The following is a 20,981-nucleotide window of genomic DNA, read 5'->3' on the forward strand; positions in this document are numbered from 1 at the left end:
AAAAAAAAGTTTTATTTTTATTTATTTTTGCATAGAACTGGGGTGTAGGCCAGAGGTACAGAGGGTGAGAGGATTCACTGGAGACAGAGTGGGGAGCAGAGCAGGCAGACTGACTGAAATACACTGCTGAGGGAGCAGCGGGCGAGACAGAAATCTACACCATGTGGGTTAGCTCCCTGGCTGGGGACTGAACTCAGGCAGTAGGGGTGATAGTTCTGAGACTTAACCCCTAGGCCACCAGGAAGGCCCTACCTAATATTTTCATTTCTCCACTTAAAGACTCTACACTGATAAGTTGACTTATTGAACAAAGTAGGACTACAAATAAAGATAATATGAACATTAATCTCACTGGTTTGTAAGGTTCTTTAAAATTTATTTATCTAGTAGTCACTACTTGTCACAGAACAAAATAAAAGGGATTTGAGGAAGAGAAAGAAATATCCCTTATTCCACAGTTTATATTTAATTGGGATAGAAAGCTGCTAAGAAAACCAAAACCTGCCACAGGCATCAAACATCAAATTATACAACGAATCGCCCTTTGTATGCTGATGGTGATAAACAGCTGCGACAGGCCTTACCTTTTGTGGGAGGTGCGTCTTTTCCAGTGTAAGGGTGTAATTTTACTCTCTTCTTCCCTCTCTTAGATTCAAATATGTCATCAATTTTCAATACAAACTGAAAAAAAGACCAGAAAAGCTTAAGTTAAAACTAATACCAGTTAAGTTTCACAGCCTGGTGGACGGAACTTTATTAGTGATTCTCATTCAGAGAAAAGATCCATTGTATAAATAAAAACCTTTACAGTTTTCAACTTTCAATCTAAAATGACCTTGAATAAGATGATTATGTTGTTCTGATGCAGAGTTCACACAACATGGGTAAAAGAAGTGGGGAAGGGTATCTTCTTTCCAGAAGAACCCAGCACGGGCCCTGGGTTGCTCTGCTTGTCACTCATGTCCCAACAAGCAGCCTGCTGTGCTGTATGCAGTGACCAGCCTTCACGTCTGGACTCAAGTTTTCGCTTGCTCAGAGCAGGAAGTGGAATGCTCATTCAACTCAGAGGGTAGGGCGAGGCTCAGTTATTTCTGCTCCCAGGAAATCTTTGCAAGGAGAGGATAATTAGGCTTAGAAAGTTTTTTCAAAGGGAGTACTACTCTATATTGGTGTTTTTGCTTTGTTTTGTTTTTAAGAAACATGTCATAAAATAGGAAACTCTAATGTGTTCAAGCACAACGCCAAGCTCTAGTTAAGAAGCACTGTTCATCAGAGTTCTTTCTGTGAGGGGAGCTGTGTGTAAAAGAGACTGACACGCATAGGCTGGGGTTAAAAAAAGAGGGAAGGGCCTCTCTGGTGGCGCCAAGGGGTTAAGGCCCAACTTATGAAGCTATCCACAGCCACTGCAGCACAAGTTCGATCACCGGCCTTGCCAGGGAGCAACCCACATGGCGTAGAAGACCATTCCTGACTCGCCCGCTGCTCCCCTCAGCAGTGTACTTTGGTCAATCTGCCTGTTCTGCTCCCCACTCTGTCTCTGGTGAATCTCTCAACCCTCACATCTCTGGCCTGTACCCAAGTTCTTGTATGCATAAATAAATAAATCTTTTTAAAAAAACATTGCTAAGAACATTATGTATGATGATTAACAAAGTTGCTTGGAGAAAACGTTCTTGTTTTCTCTTTTGTCCTTGTTTCTCCAGCACTTGGCAATCCATAGGTAGTGAGTCAATCCAAGAGCAAGAAAAATAACATGTGAGAAACATGTGCTTCCAATATGTAAATTAGTCCCACATTTTTGGATTGGTTTATTCTTTTAAAGATTCTTGTGGTTGCTTTCCAGGTGAAAAAATTATCAATGTCCTTAAGTGCCACCATTATTAAAAAACAAACAAGAGAATCCACAATGAAATGGTAATGCTGGAGGACAGAGTGAGATGTATGTAAACATGTATTCTGAGTAAATAATGACCAAAAACAGCATACTTATTAATGTGCACTTCAAAAGTATAATCATATCATAAAGGGAAGGGAACTATCTGTTCTAGGAATATGAGTTAAATTAATAAAAATTTAAATTCTCGTTCCAAACTAGGAAGAGAAGCTATTTTTACCTTCTAGAATTATTTTCCTAAGAAATGATAGAAACCATATTGCTGCACACACTTGAAACAATATATAAAACACTAGGAAATCTACTTCAGCAAACAATCCGACACAGGCTTCCAGGGCAGCGAGAGAAAGGAAGGGCGGGGAAGAGGCGTATGGACTAGATCAGTGAGTTTCAAACTCTGAAGGCAGCTTCCCTCCAGGGCTAGCTCCAGTCATCACTAGGGAAGCAAATAAAAACTGCTTTCTCATGGAATGTTGTTTCTGATGACACTCCAAAGCCAGGACCAGAGTTATAAAGGGGACATCCTGAAAGACGTCATCCGGCAGGCCACAGGGAGACATGCTAACAGCCTGCACCGTCCTGGCAATCGAGTTCATTGTCACATTTTCCGCTCCACACTTCTTAAAAAAAATTCCTTTGAGAAAAATATTAGAAAAAGAAAAGTTGGATTCGTTATCACCTATCATCAGAGAGAGAACAAGCTTTGGGTACTCGGGATCCACAGAACATAAAATACTGAGACATGAAGTCAAAAGCACCATCAATCTCCTCAGGTCTCATTAAACTCCTAATTCCTAGATATTTGTTAATGTCAGTCCCAAAACCGCAACTCAAATGTAATTCCTTATGTGCGTGTGTTCCGAGTTTGTTTCATTTTTGCGCATAGAACCGGGGTCTAGGCCAGAGGTGCAGGAGGTGAAAGGATTCACCAGAGACAGAGTGGGGAGCAGAACAGGCAGACTGACCGAAATACACTGCTGAGGGGAGCAGCGGGTGAGACAGGAGAGGTCTGCTGCGCCATGTGGGTTGCTCCCTGGCTGGGGATCAAACTTGTGCTGCAGTGGTAGCGCTGAGACTTAAGCTCTAGGCCACCAGCGAGGTACTGTCTGTGTTCTTCACAGCAAGGGACCTGTAGTTTCTGGGGAAGGTGGCAGCCTGCTTTGGGTGACCCCAAGATCTCTGAGCACAGAGAAGTAGTGCAGGATGCCCAGAAATTCTATAATCCTCTGATTTTTAAGTATTCCTCACCAAACACAGGAGTGACTAAAGCAAGAAACAGCTGTCATTTTGGTGCCAAAATCGTGTGCCAAATGAATATATGTGACTAATTCAAATGGCATTAAGGAAAAGAATATTATTTAAATGATCTAATTTCTTATTTTTACATAGCAACGTTGAAAACATTCTGAATTACAGCACAAAGTCACAAAACGTTTAGAAATATTTTCATGCAATTTCTCAAATGTCTCTCCTAGAAGAAAATATTTCTGTCTACAAATAATTCCAGTTTCTTCATTTTGGTTCCAACATCTAGTTGAGATAATTTACAACTGACTGACTTTTCTCTCTTGATAGAGAAGTAACTTATTGAGTATAATTGCTGATACTACTCGTAAGTAACAGTCATGCATTTTTTTTCTTTCCCTATTAGAAAATTTTGCCCTAAATGAATGGCATATACTTTGTCATTACTGAAAATTTATAAACTCGGACAAAACCCTGAATTCATTGTGACAATTACACAGAAGCTTCCCTGATAAACAAAGTTAGAATATTCTTATTAGTTATGATTTGATAGGTAATTTATGGGGTCTGGGAATGCTCATAACTTTTTCCACATAAACTAATGGTAATATATTCCCAGACCCAAAAGATAACCTACCAAATCATACCAAACAGGAATATTCTATTTTGGGATAGTGGAGGAAACCTGCAAATGCAGCCAGCTCAGCACAACATCATTTATATGAAATTCTTATGCTTCCTTGAAACAGGATGCGGATTTTAAGGTAACAGAAGCAAAGTCCTCCATCTAAAATCAATTTTCCAAATCCACAAAGAAACCTTAGCAAAAGCCATCCACGCAGTTTTCTTGCATGAGCAAACATTTAAAACACAAGGTTCCTTTCCAAATTTTCTAATTCCAATGAGTCGGCTCTAACCTGTTATTCATTTCAGTCTGAAGTTTATTTTCTTTTATAGAAATGATGAAGTAAGAGTCAAAGAATAAAAACACTGGAGTCCTTACCCTTGGAAGATTTTTCCTTTTCCTGTTTGCAACTTCTCCAGCTCGGAAAAGCTTCCATTCAGTTAAAGTGACAGGCAGAGTGGTGTCCTTTGTGAACTTTGACCGTAAAAATGCCTGAGTGTTCTTCAGTTCCATAGTCTTCCGGTGAAGGAACTGGGGCTTGGGCGGGAACTGAAACCAGAGAGGACACAGTGGTCAGGGGCAGGTACCCTAGTTTATACCCAAGTTCTAAAACAAAGTCGAAGTTACCCAGGAGAAACAATGACCCTTCCTTTATGATGATCTCAAGTGCGGTTACCATAATTCCTTTTCCACCCTTTGTAAAGTATCTCAGGCTTCTAACCTAAAATTCTTTTACTATTTTGAAATTATATTTCTAGAAAACAAAGGCTCATAGTCTTCATTAACTAAAGGCAGCCTGGGCTTCTGGGGATGGTAAGTGTTTTCAGGGACCAGCCAGGTGTAGGCCACAGGGAGATGGGAGGGTACAGTGAGCTGTGCAAACAATAGGAACTGACAGGTCACGGCCTGTTGAGTGTTCACATCGAAACTGTATTTGATGTGCTAAAAACTAACAATAAAAACTCCCCCATCCAAAGCATAAAATGTTATGTGCTGCCCCCAAAACAAAACAACAATCCACCACCACGACCACCGACACAACCCACTGTTCTGTGCCTCGTACTTTTGGCTCTAGGTAAACCACTTTAACCTTTTCATAGAGCTCATAAGCAAGACTGTAGCATTCTAGTAATTCTCTGGCTGTACCTTGGGTGCTCTGAAAGGACTTTTAGGGGGCGGTAGCCTCCAGGCTGATGGAGATCTCCACATGGGTAAAGGTTGTATTGAAATATCTTCATATGGATTTTCCTTGGCGGGATCTTGAGAAATAATGAAAAAAAATTAAAAGGAACATAATTACATGGAAACGAAGCTACTACAGCTAGGAAAAGAAAGAAAAAAAGGGCCAAGTATGTTCATCATTCTAGTCTATACTGCATGTGGGACTCACAATTAATGGCACTTTGCAGTTATAAACCACTCAGTACAACCAAGCCGAAAGAATTCTCAAAATACTATAAATGTCTAAGGCCTCCCTGGTGGCCTAGGGGTTAAGTCTCAGTGCTATTACGGCCACAGACTGAGTTCAATACCCAGCCAGGGAGCTGACCCATATATGGTCGGCAGACCTCTCCTGTCTCGTCCGCTGCTCCCCTCAGCAGTGTATTTCAGTTAATCTGCCTGTTCTGCTCCCCACTCTGTCTCTGGTGAATCCTCTCGCACACACCCCACCCTCTTGCACCTCTGGCCAACATCCCATTTCTTCAATGCAAAATAAGTAACTAAGTATTTTTTTAAAATACTATCAACACCTACTTCTGAACTGAGCAGTCCACTAAACTGGTGTAAAATCTACGAAACAAAAGAAGAACTTATACAACAAAGATTTCCATATTAAAAAGAAAAATTCTTGAGCAGAATATACTTGATTATAAAAGAAAAATGCTATCCAATAGTTAAGGGCACCACCAAACACATACTCTTTAAACTTAATTACAGAGTTTCTGGACACCTACATAAGATATCCTCATAGATATTGTCCTCAGACTGTGTGTGATAAAGTGCTGAGCTAGAATTTCTTCCAAGTTCTTCATGAATCTTCTGTGAGTTCCGACTTCGAAAGTGCTGAATATCCTCAAATTCAAAGGATTTCCTTAAGAAAGGAGATACATATTTTAAAGTTGTATCACTTAAAACACTAGTCTTTTTTTTAAAACTGGTATGATAGGAATTGGTAAGGACTTGTGTATAAAGTTATAAATGTGCTTTATCAGATTCCTAATTAATAAACTAAGAAGGAAAAAAAAATGAACTAGGCAGGACCCCCAATATGTACCGTGAGAAAATGAGAAGGTTGAAGCCATTTATCTTCATGTTCTTCACTGGACACCACTAGTCAACTCGATCTCTAGTGTAAGTGAGCTGAGGTCAGCATGCCCGAATGAAGAAGGATGAACTTGTTTCTCTGTACATTCATTGATTGTAAAATCAAAGCTTTTGGGGACTCCCTGGTGGCGCAAGGGGTTAAGCATCGCACTATGAAGCAATCCGCAGCCTCTGCAGCATGAGTTCGATCCTTGTCCAGCTAGGGAGCAGCCCACATGGCGCAGCAGACCTCTCCTGTCTTACCTGCTGCTCCCCTCAGCAGTGTGTTTCAGTCGGTCTGCCTGTTCTGTCCCCCACTCTGTCTCTGGTGGATCCTCTCACCCCCCTACCTCCACATCTCTGGCCTATACCCCTGCTCTTGTAGGCATAAATAAATAAATCTTTAAAAAATAAAATAAAAGCTTTCTGAAGCGCTCGTGTCAGTAGACTGTTTCAGGTATCACCTCCATGCCACACTGTCTGTCTGGTTTTTCCCCTTGGGTTACTCAACATGTGTATAATCAAGTTAGAGCTGTACCCAGACCAGGAAATGGAAAGTGGTTTCAAAAGGAAAAAAAGGAATTCAGTAATTTTGCATGGAAAGTACTCCCAAATCATTACCTATGAAATAAAAACATACCTTTTAGATCTCCCTCTGATTTTCCCGCCATATTTCTTTGGTTCCGGTTCCCGAGAAGAGGCCAAAGACGACTCTGCACAAGAATTATTTTCACAGTATTTTTGGTCACAGTTTCTTTCATCACATGGCACAACACCAGACTCAGATAAGTATCTGAATGTCCGACGAGGTTTTGGCAAAGGATTTATAGAATGTCCACATTCTTGCCCCTCTGGTTCAGAGTAAATATTTTCTAAGCTCTTGGTTATTCCATATGAACTATCCAGAACTCTGAAATTCAGTTCTTTCTCTGAAGAGTCACAATGTTCTAAAGCCAAATTGAAGACTTTATCTGGGGGAAGTGCCTCTATTTTCTTCCACAATATTTGTGAGGTATAGAAGTTTCCTGGCGGGAATGACGTTTCTGGATCCAAAACAACCTCTTTCCAGGTTTCAACTTGTTTAACCTGAGAACATACCCAGTTGGATTCTGATCCATTTTTAAAGAGGCGTGTATCATGGTCCTTTTGCTCACTTCCATCCTCAGTTTGAATGTGGCTTTTGGCATCTTCCTTCCTCTCTAGACCAACACTGTGACAGTTAACATCTACTGTCTTGCTCTTTTCTTCAACAACAGGACTTTTTTTAAGAATCTCTTGATGACAGTTATACCTCACTCCAAAGTCCTTGGGATGCCACTTATTTGCATTAGATAAGCCATTAGTTCTTCCTTCCCACTGAGAAATTTTTTGTTTGATGTTTTTGCAGTGGCTTCTTGACAGTGTCTGAACAGCAGAACGTGAAAAACCAACATCCATGTTCCCAGGTGGATGCATAGAGGGGATGAATTTTAATAAGCTTCCATGACAAGTATGAAATCTTGTGTTCTTTATCCTGTCAGTAAGAACCCAAATGATTCCAGTCTTTTCCTTTCATCTTTAACTTGTCAATTTCTTTGTAAAAGGAAAAATTTTGGTTCTTGATCCTTGTTGAAGATGACTACAACTCTGTCTTGAATAATCCTATGAAAGCGAGACAAGAACATGTTAGCAGTTTTATAATTCCCTATTTTAAACTCCACTAAAACATTACCCTACCCACCAATCCCTAAATAACCTGTTTACACTGAAAATATAAAAATGTACCTGTTGACCACTAACTACTTCAACTCCATAAAGACATTCCTAAATGGTGATATAACACCACCAGGATACACAGACCCTTGTGCTAGCCCTCAAATTATTATCTTGAATGTTCTACCATATTTAATGTTGGGTAGGATGGCTTTTAAAAGAGATTACACCTACTGGTATGTAGTATTTTGTTTTTCAAAAAACACTTACGAAACTTCTTAATGAAACAAGGACCAACAGAGTAGTATAAAAAGCATACATATACAGAAATGCATCTCAAATAACCAAAGGCTTATGTATACATTCAGAGGAAGAGCCAGTTAGTCTGGAAACACATCAATAGCTCATTTCCTCCTCCTGTCCTATGTTGAGAGAGAATATTAACCCACTGCATGCCCTTACTTCAGCTTCACGTTAGCAGCACAGGATTCCACACACAGAGAACTAAGGACCATCCAAGGTGCAACCATTTAACAATCAGTTGCTTTAAAATGCAGTATTTTTTTTTTGTCACTGACTGAACTTTCCACATTTCTGTCACCACACCCTTGACCCAAATCAGCAAAAATACATAAGAGTCTCTGTCACATTTCTTCCTTTCACATAGCAGCTTTACTCTGTGAGGCCATAAACTGTTTCCTCAGATGTAAAAAAAAAAACAACAAAAAAACCTGTCAGAAATTTTTTCCTATCTAGTGAGTGAAGACCTGACCTCCAGTTCTACTGTACGCTGGTTAAAAATAGCAACTGAGTCAAACTTCCTGAGGTAGGGGTCATCCTTCCTTGAGCTTTGTCTGTGTGGCCTTGATTAACAGGCAGGAAAAATGCCTTGGCTGAGCTCTGTTCTTACAGCTGACCAACGGGGATACACGCAGCAGACACACACAGCTGATTCCAGCCAGGCCACTGCTGGTCAGGGCTGCCGTCAACTTTCACTTACATGATTCTGCAAGTCTAATGCATAGAATCTGAGGATCCAATCTGCTCAAGCTCATTATCAAAAGCCTCAAAGTCCTTTTCTTGCTTCTGATGTTTACAGAGGAGTCCCAAGAATGTTAAGGTGTCCTCGAGACTCTGGTTTTCTTCACTATAGACAAGACAATAGTATTTCTCTCTCTCCTGGAAGCCTAGATGAAGTCTCTGGCAGTCCCTGTTACCCTTTTCTTGCCTTTCCCTTGTTAACATACAAATGGATCAAACTGAGAAGATGAAAAATGGTGGGGCTGAATTTTTTTTTAAAGATTTATTTATTTTTATACAAGAGCTGGGGTACAGGCCAGAGGTGACGGGGGTGAGAGGCTCACCAGAGACAGAGTGGGGAACAGAACAGGCAAACGACCGAAATACACTGCTGAGGGGTGCAGCAGATGTGACAGGAGAGGTCTGCCTCGCCATGTGGGAATCTCCCTGGCCGGCCAGGAATCGAACCTGCTCTACAGAAGCTGCGGACAGATTCACAGCACTGCGCTCAACCCGTGGCGCCACTGGGGGGAGGCCCTGAGGCTGAAATTTTTAATTTGAAAATTACTGGCAACAAGTGGCTTCATCTATGGACTTCACACAAATAATCCACCGTGTGTACTGATGCTATTTCAGCTGCAGCGCGCATGTTAAGACACTACCAACACAGGTAAATGGGAGTGTCCCCCAAAGTCAAGCTCTCAAAAAATGGTCAAATTATTTCAAAAACAAAAAAAAAACTTTAACACAAACTAACATCCAGATACCTACATTGATAGTATTTGGTTTATAAGAGAATAATATAAGAGATAGTATTTGGATAAAAAGAGAATGTTTCTTTCTGATTTCACATCTCTAATTTCCGTCAAATTAATTTCAACCCTTTATAATGTGGCTTGCCTATCCTTACATACCAGCTATGATTTAATCTCATCCAAAAAAATAAGACTCATTTGCCAAGCCAAGAGTTGCTTCACTTTTTTACAGGCATCTCCTGTCTGACTATCCCTTTAACTTAATTAAATTCTGAGCCACCTTGCCACTCAGGATCACCCCTCTGTGGCTCACCTAGCCTGTAAAATCCTTTATAGCCCTCACCCCACCTCCCTACTTTCTTGCCTTGACTTCCACTACAGGTGGACATTCTCATCCCTAAGTGCCGGCTCAGCATTCAAGTTCTAGATCTCTCCCAAGCTTCATCTTTTGAAAACTCCCTAACGCCCAAGTTATTCACATATTTGTCCCTAAAGATTTTTTGTCATATTTGTCCCAAGCTTGCTTCAACAGTTCTAACTGAAACACAGGCTGAGAAAACATAGCCATTCAGCAGTTTTATAAGTGGTTTTTCTTTTTCTCTTAATACTACAAAAGGAATCAAGGACTTCTCCAACTGTTAAAAGACTATGAAAGTCAGGCAGAACTTGCAGGGGGAAAAAACATACACTTTTTTTTTCCCCCCATCAAAAAATAACCACAATGAGTAATCTCAATAGAAGCGACAGTGGTGAGCTTTCTGTTCCTCAGGGAAGGAGCAGTATAGCTATGAAAAACCAAACATGATTTTTAAAGAATAATAAAATAGAATGCTTCGAGTAAAGGTATTAGTCAACTTTTTTCTATTCTGTGTTCCCACAGGTGATGTCTAATCATGTCCATTTATTTTTATCTGCTGTTGCTTTTCTGAGTATTTGCTTTCATCTAAGAAACACATCAATAGTTTATCAGCTTAAAATGGACTGCATAATAACCTATCATAAAGCGAACTCTGTGCTTCTAGCATATTAAAAGAAACCCATCTGAATCCATCCAGGTGAGTGAAATTCTCTTTGGGAAAGAGAATACTGATGCTTTATTTCACTAACTGAAATCTTATACAGGGTAAGTTCTTCACTCCAAATCCTTCAAATTATTTTATTTGATTAAATTTAAGTATCTGGCAATATAGGAAGAATCGAGAAACATTTCAAAACCTGACTTAAAAACCAGTAAGAGAATCACACTTTAAAAATGGTTAATTTTTTTGGTGAATCCTCTCACCCTCTGCGTCTCTGGCCTACACCCCAGTTCTTCTATGCAAAAAAAAAAAAACAAAAAAAAGTGGCCTAATATATAAAATTACTGCTCTCAGATATTTAAATAATAGACAGCACAGACCTCAATGTCTGAAAGAAAAAAACAAATGCAGTAGACCCTAAAATGGTCCAGCTTCACCCTGGCGGTTCTTTACAGAAAACAGCATCAAAAGAGGAAACCAAACAATAAATACAAACCTCACAGAGTTAAGAACAAAAAGGACAGACCTTGGCGAGGCTGAGCCAAATGCATTTGTCAGGGCAGAGTAGCAGAAAGGAGGGTTCAACACAGAATTCAGAAATCTCCACAGCATCCACTTGAGTGTGGAGCTAAAATATTCAACTACTAATGTACAGGGTAACTATGCAAGTAGGTAGAAAACAAATTCCAGGGAAAGAACAATTATGAGAGTTGTAAGTGGACTAACACCGAGAGCTCACAAAGGGCTAAGTAACACCCAATCATCCCGATCCATGGAGGAGCAGCCTGGTCATACCCTCGGGAACTATCAGGGCCATCAGGAGATGCTGGCTTACCAGCAGGACTAAACTAGTAAAGGCTACTTAGAGGCACCCTCACAAAGCTTTACAAAAGTCTTAAAAGGACCACGTTGAGGGCCTCCCCTGGTGGCAAAGCGGCTGAGCACTGGGCTGCGAAGCTGCCTGCAGCCCCTGCAGTGCAGGTTTGATCCCCGGACCCCAGCGAGGGTCCCACATGGTGTGACAGACCTCTCCTGCTGCGCCCGCTGCTCCCCTCAGCAGTGTATTTCGTCAAGTCTGCCCGTTCTGTTCCCCACTCTGGCTCTGGTGAATTCTCTCACCCTCCTGCACTTCTGACTGTACCCAGTGCTTGTATAAACAAATAAATAAATCTTTAAAAAAAAAAAAGACCAATTTGATTCGTAAGTAATGTAAGTACCTACATAAACAGAAGCCATTTTTTACATGAAAACAATAAAATCTAGACACTCAGCAACGTAAGGCTGACAATGTCCAGCATCAGATCAAAATTACTAAATATGGACGGGGGCAAGGGAGAGGCTGAGAATGAGACCTATTGGGAGAAAAATGAGTTAATAGAAACAGAATGAAAATGATGGCACTGGCAGACAGGAGCCTCAAGCCAGTTCTTTTAAATATATCCACAAACTTAAAGGAAATCTGGACCACAGTAAGTACAGAATTGGAAGATTATAAAATATAATGGAACTGCTACAGCTTAAAAATAACCTATTTGAAGGGCTTCCCTGATAGCACAAGGGGTTAAGCCACAACCTATGAAGCTATCCGTAGCCGCTGCAGTATGAGTTCGATTCCTGGCCAGGAAGCTACCCACATGGTGCAGCAGGCCTCTCCTGACTCACCCACTGCTCCCCTCAGCAGTGTATTTCAATCAATCCACCTGTTCTGCTCCCCATTCTGTCTCTGGTGAATCCCCCACACCTCTGGCCTGTACCCCAGTTCTTGTATGCATAATAAAATAAATCTTTAAAAAAAAATACCCTATCTGAAATTAGAACTTCACTAGATGAATTGAACAGCAGATTTAGATATTGCAGAAGAAATGAAACTGGGTAAGTAATAACAGTAACTGGATAAATAAAACAAAAACTGAAGCATGGAGAAGCTGCTAGAACATAGCCTCCTGGGAACCAATCAAGCAGTTTACTTTACATGAAACAAGAATCCCAAAAATGAATGGGTAGAGAACAAATATCTCAAGAAATAATGACTGAAAATTTTCTAAATTCGATTAAAACTACAAACCCACAGATCTAAGAGGATGAACAAACCCCAAACAGGAAAAAACATCAGGAAAGTCTCAACAAAGCAAATCATAATGAAAATGCTAAAACCAGTGGTAAAGGGAAAAATTTCAAAAAGGACACACACACATACACACACAGGGATAACAAGGTTAGCTAGAAAGCAATGGAAAATTTTAAGGAGGGGAGAGAAGAGAGACTTTGAATCTAGAATTCTAGATATATCCTTCAAAGTGTAAGTAAAGGCCCTCCCTGGTGGCGCAAGGGGTTAAGACACAACCTATGAAGCTCTCCGCAGCCCCTGCAGCACAAGTTCGATCCCCTGCCAGGGAGCCACCCATATGGTGCAGCAGACCTCTCCTGACTCGCCCACTGCTCCCCTCAACAGTGTATTTCAGTCAATCTGCCTGTTCTGTTACCCACTCTATCTCTGGTGAATCCTCTCACCCCCCACACCTCTGGCTGGTACCCCAGCTCTTGTACGCATAAATAAATTTTTTTAAAAAATTAAAAAGAAGTGTAAGTGAAGTAAAGACATTTTCAGTCAAACAACATCTCTGAGAATGTCAATAGCTAACTGCCACTCAGGGCAAAGGACATAGCTTGTGGGTCCCAGTGCAAATTGAAAACATGGGGCATTTTTTAAAAGCAATATAAAGCATACGAGTGTTTTCCTTCCCCTTGGAATGGGAAAGGAAGAGTCTTCTTGGCTTAGAGTCCTCCCGGGTAGGGAGTGTAAGCCCTGGAGGTGGAGAAGGACTTGCCTGAGCATGGGTAGAAAGGAGCAGGGGATCCTGGGGCTTAGCACTCACTTAGGATGGGCTCCCCGAGACCACAGCTGCCAACGAGAAAGGAGCTGTCTGGCTAAAGAAGGCCCCAGGGAGGAAGACTGATGAACGCAGCTGTGGTTTCGCAGACTCCCACACCAGCCACTGGTTCAACTCACGTGTTTCTCTGGAGGAAGAGCAGGAGGTCATGTCCATAGAAAGAGAAACAGGCCCAGGCGCAGGCCCAGTTGGACAAAGCAAAGACAAAGACTGTTGCATTTGCAGTTGGGACAAATATCAGCCCGAGAGCAGGCCATGAAGGTGACGTTCTGGTGCCAGGCAAGGTCATCTCATTTGAAGCAAAAGATTACTTGGACATTAAGGAAAAACTTAACAATGACTGGCAGATAGGGCAACTGGTTAAAGAAAGACTGTAAAATCAGATTTACTCCAAGCCCAGTGGACGCCATGCTGAGGCGATAGCATGAACAGAGTGCACGCAAGGCAAGGGAAATGCTATTCGAGTAAATCAGGAGGAAATTCTTGATCCAGTTTGGGTGACACAGAACCTAGCTGTAGCAGATCTACCTCTCCATCACCTGCTAAGGAGAAGCAGAAATCTACAGTGCACACACCTCCGAATGACATGGGAGCTTCCACGTGACCAGGGTCCTCGTGCACCCTTTTCTGGGTGTGTGGTCACATGTATGTTGCAGAAAGCATTGCTTGATTTTTTTAATATTTATTTTGCAGAAGAACTGGGGTGTAGGCCACAGGCTTTGGCAGGGGTGAAAGGATTCACCAGAGACAGAGTGGGGAGCAGAACAGGCAGACTGACTGAAAGACACTGCTGAGGGGAGCAGCGGGCAAGTCAGCAGAGGTCTGCTGCGCCATGTGGGTCAGCTCCCAGGCTGGGGTTTGAAACTCAGGATGTGGCAGTGGTAGCGCTGAGACTTAACCCCTAGGACACCAGGGAGGCCCATTTGTTTGATTTTTTTAAAACAGATTTGAAGAGCAAATACCCATCAGAAGGGTCACTGCTGAGATCTCACTTGCCGTATGCTGGGTGTTATGCAATCTCAGCCGGCATGCAGTCACAGAAAGATCCAACACAAGGCCAAGCTAAGCTGAAGTTCCGAGTGTTGAATTTGAAAAAACACTGCAATTGGTTGTCCTTAACACTATTAATCAGGCAGTTCAATTTAGTAAAATCCCTTTGGCCCCAATGGTAGCATATGTAAGGATCGTTTCTCCCGAGGTTTACAAAGGATAATACAATCTGGAGGGAAATCTCAAGCTAAATACCTCACTGTCCAGATGGTAGCAGCTGATAAACTGGCTCAGTGTCCTCCAGAGTTGTTGGATGTGATCTTGGATGAGAACCAGCTGGAGGAGGCCTGTGAGCAGCTTGCCAACCCTCTGGAGGCCCCTGGAAGGCCACCCAGCAGCAATCCTCCAAACCCTCTTTTCAGCCTTATTTCAGCTCTGCGTGTAGCCCTACGCCGGCCTCTAACTCTCAGGGTTCTCATGTGGTCAGAGGACAATCACTCTGTTCCAGCCCACTCTGTTCCCGAGGCTGAAGACCCCTACCTAGGACCAGTCACGAAACCGCATCGGCTCCTCCTCCTCTACCCAGCACCACGGCCATCGCAGAGGTACAAGCGAGGTCTCTCCAGACAACAGCTGTTTGATCTGGAAACCCAGGAGAGTCACGACTCTGCCAGGTGGAGCCCAAGGAAGTCTCTCGCAGGAACCCAAGAACCACTATGCTCCCCGCTGTGACCGCAGCCACAGCACAGGGGGGCGGAGGGAGCAGAAGCAGACATGGGGAGTCTTGGCACCATCCCAGGGACCTGGATGGGAGGGACCCAATGACTTTACCCTTTTGTGTGCCTTTTTTTTTTTTTGGTCTTTTATAACAGCAGCATCAAACTAATTCTTTGGGGTTCTACATTGCAATCATATGTGACCTGTCTTGTATATTTTCTATTGCTGTTGCTTGATAGCAATAGCGTGAAATAGAGAAACATTTTTTTTTCTTTTGTAAACATTCTATAAATTTGCCTGATACAGCTGGAGTCCTCCGGTTATACTTTAGACTTTCCATAAACGGGACTAGCTGCCACTTGAACAAGATCTGTTGCCATCCAGGTGGTATTAGTATTTTATGAGCTGTAGCTGATGTTTTCAGAAATTAGTTGATACATTCTAGCAAGCCAGAATCAGCCCAGATATAATGTAATTTCTTGCTTCTATAGATTTTTATAATATGTAGGCACCTGATTTGCATACTAGTTCATCCACAGGCCACCGCTGCTTATACCTCTGGTGACTAAACTTGGAGACAGATTCACTCTTGGCTTACACAAAGGGGATCAAAGTTAGAATCTACTTCCATGTGAAAAAAAGACAATGTGTGGTCCCTTGTTCAAAATGCAGCAAGAGTAACTTTGTAAAGGTACATTTGAAGCATTTTCCTTTTTTATGCAGTCTCTTTCAAATTTATCATGTTTTATTTACTACTAATGTTTTAAGTAAGAAAATTTAAGGGTTTCCCTGGTGGCACAAGGGGTTAAGACACAACCTATGAAGCTATCTGCAACTACTGCAGCACAAGTTCAATCCCCAGCCAGGGAACTACCCACATGGCGCAACAGACCACTCCTGACTCACCTGCTACTCTCCTCAGCAGTGTATTTCAGTGATTCCTCCTGTTCTGCTCCCCGCTCTGTCTCTGGTGAATTCTCTCACCCCCTGCACCTCTGGCCTGTACCCCAGTTCTTGTATGCATAAATAAATAAATCTTTAAAAAAATTAAAATGAAAATAATTAGCGTGAGTTTTACCATTCTTCTAAATATTATCTAATGCTCTTTTAAATGCAAATACCAGAGCATTTAATTTATACGCAGAATCACAAAGTAAACAATTCCTATTTGGTGGCTTGTCTTTAAGGGTGTCCAGCTGAGCAGGAGAGACCAAGGCCAGACTGGTGGGAGGGAAGGAGAGGGGCCCCCTGGGAAGAACCGACCAAGAGAATGCTCTGGAGTCGAGGGATAATGTGTAGGGTGGGTACAAACCTTCAAAGGAACCTGGGAGCCCAGCCCCAAGATGGACAAGCTCACTGCTGATCCGCCCCCTGCCAGCCTCCAGGGCGACACGCCAGGCTCTGGCTGAGGCAGGGTGTGAGAAAAGCCAGGCAGGTGTTGCCCATCCCACAGGTGTGACTCACCAACATGACAGACAGGTAACCTCCAAGAATTTTTACACCTCTCCCCAGGACACACGCAGTATCTGGAGAGGGTGGCTGACAGGCCTGCTCCTGCAAAGCCCAGGACTCCGCTTGCTGCTCGCCGCTACGCCACCTGGAGAAGGCACTGTCACGCTCCACCCCAGGCGCCAGGAGTGTACGTGACCAGCATCAGTCCCCACACACCCAGCCTTCCGCTGAGCGCAGAGGGTGGCCCTGGTTGCAAAGAGTGGGTGGGGAGGGACATCCAGGTAGGGCCAGGTGTGTTAGGGACCTAGAGAAAAGCCAGCTAAGAACTCAACCAGGGGAGACAGCAGGAGAAGGAGCTGTGAATGAAGGCCCCAAGGCCCTGCTGTACACACCACGGTCAGATTTCACTTACAAAATACAAATTTATTTATTTATTTATTTATTTAATTTTTAAAAGATTTATTTATTTATTTATACAAGCAGTGGGTACAGTCAGAAGCACAGGAGGGTGGGAGAATTCACCAGAGCCAGAGCAGAGAGCAGAACAGGCAGAAGGACGAAGTACACTGCTGAGGGGAGCAGCGGGCGGCAGGAGAGGTCTGCGCGCCATGTGGGACCCTCCTCCGGTGGCCGGGAAGCAGCCGGGGATGGAACCGGCGCTGCAGAGGCTGCGGGCAGCTTCGCAGCCCAGCGTTCAACCGCTGCGCCACCGGGGAGGCCCCAAAATACAAATTTAAAATAAAATTACTACGAATTTCAAGATGGCTACTGCAGAGCCTAAGGCCCCTCAGAGTCCTTCCGAGTATGGGTCTGATGCAGCTACACTGAGCATATGCCGTGGAGCCAGGCAGGGCCCAGACACTATAAAAAATATTAAAAAGTTCTTCAAGTTGAAGTAAAATGATACCAGAGGGAAATATGGATCTAAACAAAGAATGACGAGAACCAAAAATGGCACACTTGGGTATATAAAAGACACTTTGTTCATTATTAATCTCTAAAAGATTGACTGTTCAAAGAAAACATAGCAATGTATTGTGGAATTTATAACATGTGGAAGTAAAATGTAAAAAAAACACAAAAGAAGCAAAGAAAAATGGCAGTATAATATGTAAGCTTCTTGCTCTATATTTGAAGTGGGATGTTATTTGAAGGAGACAGGCTCAAGTTTTTTGTTGTGAACGCTAAAGCAACATTTGAAAGGAAAAAAGGAATAGTTAAGAAGTTAATAACAAAAATTAAATGGAGCTGTAAAAAAATAATGCATGAAAAGATAGAGGTAGGAGGAAAAACCACAAGGACAACAAAAATACCCCACATTGGCCTCCCTGGTGGCGCAAGGAATAAAGCACCGCACTATGGAGCAATCCACAGCCTCTGCAGCACAAGTTCGATCCCCGGCCAGCCAGGGAGCTACCCGCATGGCGCGGCAGACCTCTCCTGACTCGCTTGCTGCTCCCTCAGCAGTGTATTTCAGTCAGTCTGCCTGTTCTGTTCCCCACTCTGTCTCTGGTGAATCCTCTCACCCTCCACATCTCTGGCCTGTACCCCAGCTCTTGTATGCATAAATAAATCAATCTTTTAAAAAAAAATACCCCACATGACACAAACAGAAAATTCAAGATGAGAGACTGAAATCTGACCTTATCAATAATGACGTTATCAAATAAGCTAAGTTCTAAAAAAAAAAAAAAAAAAAAATGGAAAATTCACTGCTTGAAAAGCAAGACTAACTCTATGCTGTCTATTATGTACTTCGAACATCAAGACACAGATGTGTTAAAGAGAGACAAACACTAAGGTAATAAACACCAGCATGATAGCTATATTATTATCAGATAAAAACAGACTCCTGGGCAAGAAATATTAAGCGATAAAAAAGGACATTTCAAATAGATAATAGAACCAATTCATGGAGAGTATCTAACAATCCCAAATACCATGCACCAATTAGCAGTTTCAAAATGCAAGAAACAAAATGTCAGAATTAAAAGGACCAATGGATAAAATCTACAATCTTAGTGAAAATTTCATCACTCTTCACAAGTAACTGATTGGAAAAATAGAAAACCCATAAATACGTAAAAGTCTTGACTATTACTAGCAATCCGCTTGACCTAAGTGACACTGGAACACTACACTGAACAACAATAGACTACATTCTTTATTAGTATACCGGGAACACTTACCAGTAGACCATATGCTGGCTCATAAAATAAATGGTAAATTTAAAAGGACTGAAATAATTCTAATGTTCTCTAACCCACAAGGGAACTGAATTAGCAGTAACAAAAGATATATGGAAGACTTTTGGAATAAATGACTTTTTTTTTTTAAAGATTGATCTATTTATTTAATACAAGAACCGGGGTACAGGCCAGATGTGCGGGAGGGTGACAGGATTCACCAGAGTCAGAGTGGGGAACAGAAGAGGCAGACTGATGAAATGCACTGCTGAGGAAGCAGCGGGCGTGACAGGAGAGGTCTGCTGCGCCATGTGGGACCCTCACCAGCTGGCATCGAACCGGTGCTGCAGAGGCTGCGGACAGCTTCACAGCGTGGTGATCAACCACCTGCACCACCAGGGGAGGCCCGGAATAAATGCTTTTATTAAAAAATGGTTTAGGGCCTGTGGCCTAGGGGTGAAGTCTCAGCAGTATCACCTGTATGGCCTGAGTTCGATCCCCAACCAAGGAGCCAACCCATATATGGCACAGCAGACTTCTGTCTCACCGATGCTCCCTTTAGCAGTGTATTTCAGTAAATCCATCTGTTCTGCACATGAAAAGAAAATATGTTCACACAAGCACCTTTACATGAATGTTCACAGCAGTTTTACTCCTAACAGTCCCACACTGGAGTCAACAAAAAACCATCACCAAGAGAGCGCCTAAACAAACTGATATATTCAGACAATAGGATGTTACTCAACACAAGAGGAACAAACTAATGCTATGCATAATAACTAAGATGTCTCTCAAAGGCATTATGCAGAAATAAAAGTACACACACACGAGTCCATTCATAGGAAAATCCAGAACAGGTAAAATGAATCGCTAATGAAAATTCAGAACAGGGCCTCCCTGATGCTATCCCCAGTCACTGCAGCAAGAGTTTGATCCCTGACCCGGGAGCTAACCCACATGGCACAGCAGACCTCTCCTATCTCCCCGCTGCTCCCCTCAGCAGTGAATTTCAGTAGATCCATCTGTTCTGCTCCCCACTCTGTCTGTGGTGAATCCTCTCACCGCCCCCAGCTGCACCCCAGCACTTGTATGCATACATAAATAAATAAATCTAAAAAAAAAAAAAAATCCAGAACAGGTAAAACTAATCTCTAATGACTCCAGTGGTTTCCTGGGGTCAGAAAGGTAAGAACTAACAAAGGAAATATAAAGCTCTTTTTGGGTAGATAAAAATATTATATACCTGATTGGCATGATAGTTACAGGGGTGTATACACTTGTCAAAACTAATTGACCATACAGTTCAAACAGAAGCCTTTCATGTTTGAAAGCCTTTCATAATTTCAGGGATGAAATTATACCTCAATAAAGTCAACTTTAAAGTTTTTACAAATGAGAAAAGGCCAAATAATTTAAGGATGCTTGAAAAATTCTATGTGTTGTTGTTCTTAATATGATTCAGAAACTCATTGTGACTTTTAAAAAGAATTTAAAATATTCCATTTACTTCACCATTGATTTGCAAAGAATTCAGAGTTACAAAGCAGTTTCAGTTCATCTACCTCCTCTTCTTCTTATTACAACCTCAACAAATCTTACCATGTGTATGTATGTTTTTATAGATGAGTCCCTCAAGCTCAGAAAAAATACAAACTGCCTAAGTTACAAGGGCCCAAAGGTTTCTTCTACATCACAGCTACTATTACAAACTTGACCGCTAATTTTGACTTGTTTTCCTCTGTTAGAGCCATTGAGTTCTCTAATTGTTTTCCCAAGCAGAAAAAACAAAAGCGCGCACACACACAAACACACACACACACACACACACACACGAACTCTAGGATCGCATTTCCTGAATGAATGTTTTAAGGGAAAACACTGCCAATATGAAATTAAAAAAAAAGGGTCTCTGTTGTTGAAGTTAGTACTCCTCAGAGCAGGTGCTACTGGCCTTTGGTATCTTTAATAATGAAGTGATGAGCATTTAATTAAAGTGCTGTTAAACATGTTACCATAGTAAGCAAAAGTCAAGCACAGGATTTTCATTTTGGGGATAGTTTGATTAACTTTGAGTAAAACAATCTTATATTCATTTTTCACAGGAGGTTCCTGTTTGGGGGCTAAAGAAGCTCTGAGTTACCAAAGGCCTATTTGGTGACAAATTTCAGAACTTTTGGAAACAGAACATATG

At 42.0% G+C, this 20,981-nt stretch overlaps 1 protein-coding gene across 10 annotated transcripts in view; it reads right to left on the reverse strand.

Moving 5' to 3' along the window:
- Positions 1 to 20,981, reverse strand: part of DENND2C (DENN domain containing 2C) — a 65,642-nt gene that overhangs the window by 22,303 nt on the left and 22,358 nt on the right. For 4 of the 10 annotated variants that reach the window (XM_037499796.2, XM_054691039.1, XM_054691041.1 and 1 more), the window contains 5 exons: positions 6,709 to 7,709; positions 5,720 to 5,856; positions 4,911 to 5,023; positions 4,143 to 4,313; positions 585 to 681 (listed from right to left, as the gene is read on the reverse strand). In XM_037499796.2, coding sequence (XP_037355693.1) covers positions 585 to 681; positions 4,143 to 4,313; positions 4,911 to 5,023; positions 5,720 to 5,856; positions 6,709 to 7,523 — 1,333 coding nt within the window. In that variant the 5' untranslated portion in view covers positions 7,524 to 7,709. Of the gene's footprint in view, positions 1 to 584; positions 682 to 4,142; positions 4,314 to 4,910; positions 5,024 to 5,719; positions 5,857 to 6,708; positions 7,710 to 13,430; positions 13,452 to 16,058; positions 16,189 to 16,616; positions 16,630 to 19,267; positions 19,380 to 20,981 lie in introns of those variants that run through there. The other 6 variants (XM_054691036.1, XM_054691038.1, XM_054691037.1 and 3 more) reach the window with 4 other exon arrangements.

The sequence above is a fragment of the Talpa occidentalis genome, unplaced genomic scaffold (assembly GCF_014898055.3).
Source record: "Talpa occidentalis isolate TD23 unplaced genomic scaffold, MPIMG_talOcc4v2.1 talOcc4.9, whole genome shotgun sequence".
Lineage (NCBI taxonomy): Eukaryota > Metazoa > Chordata > Mammalia > Eulipotyphla > Talpidae > Talpa > Talpa occidentalis.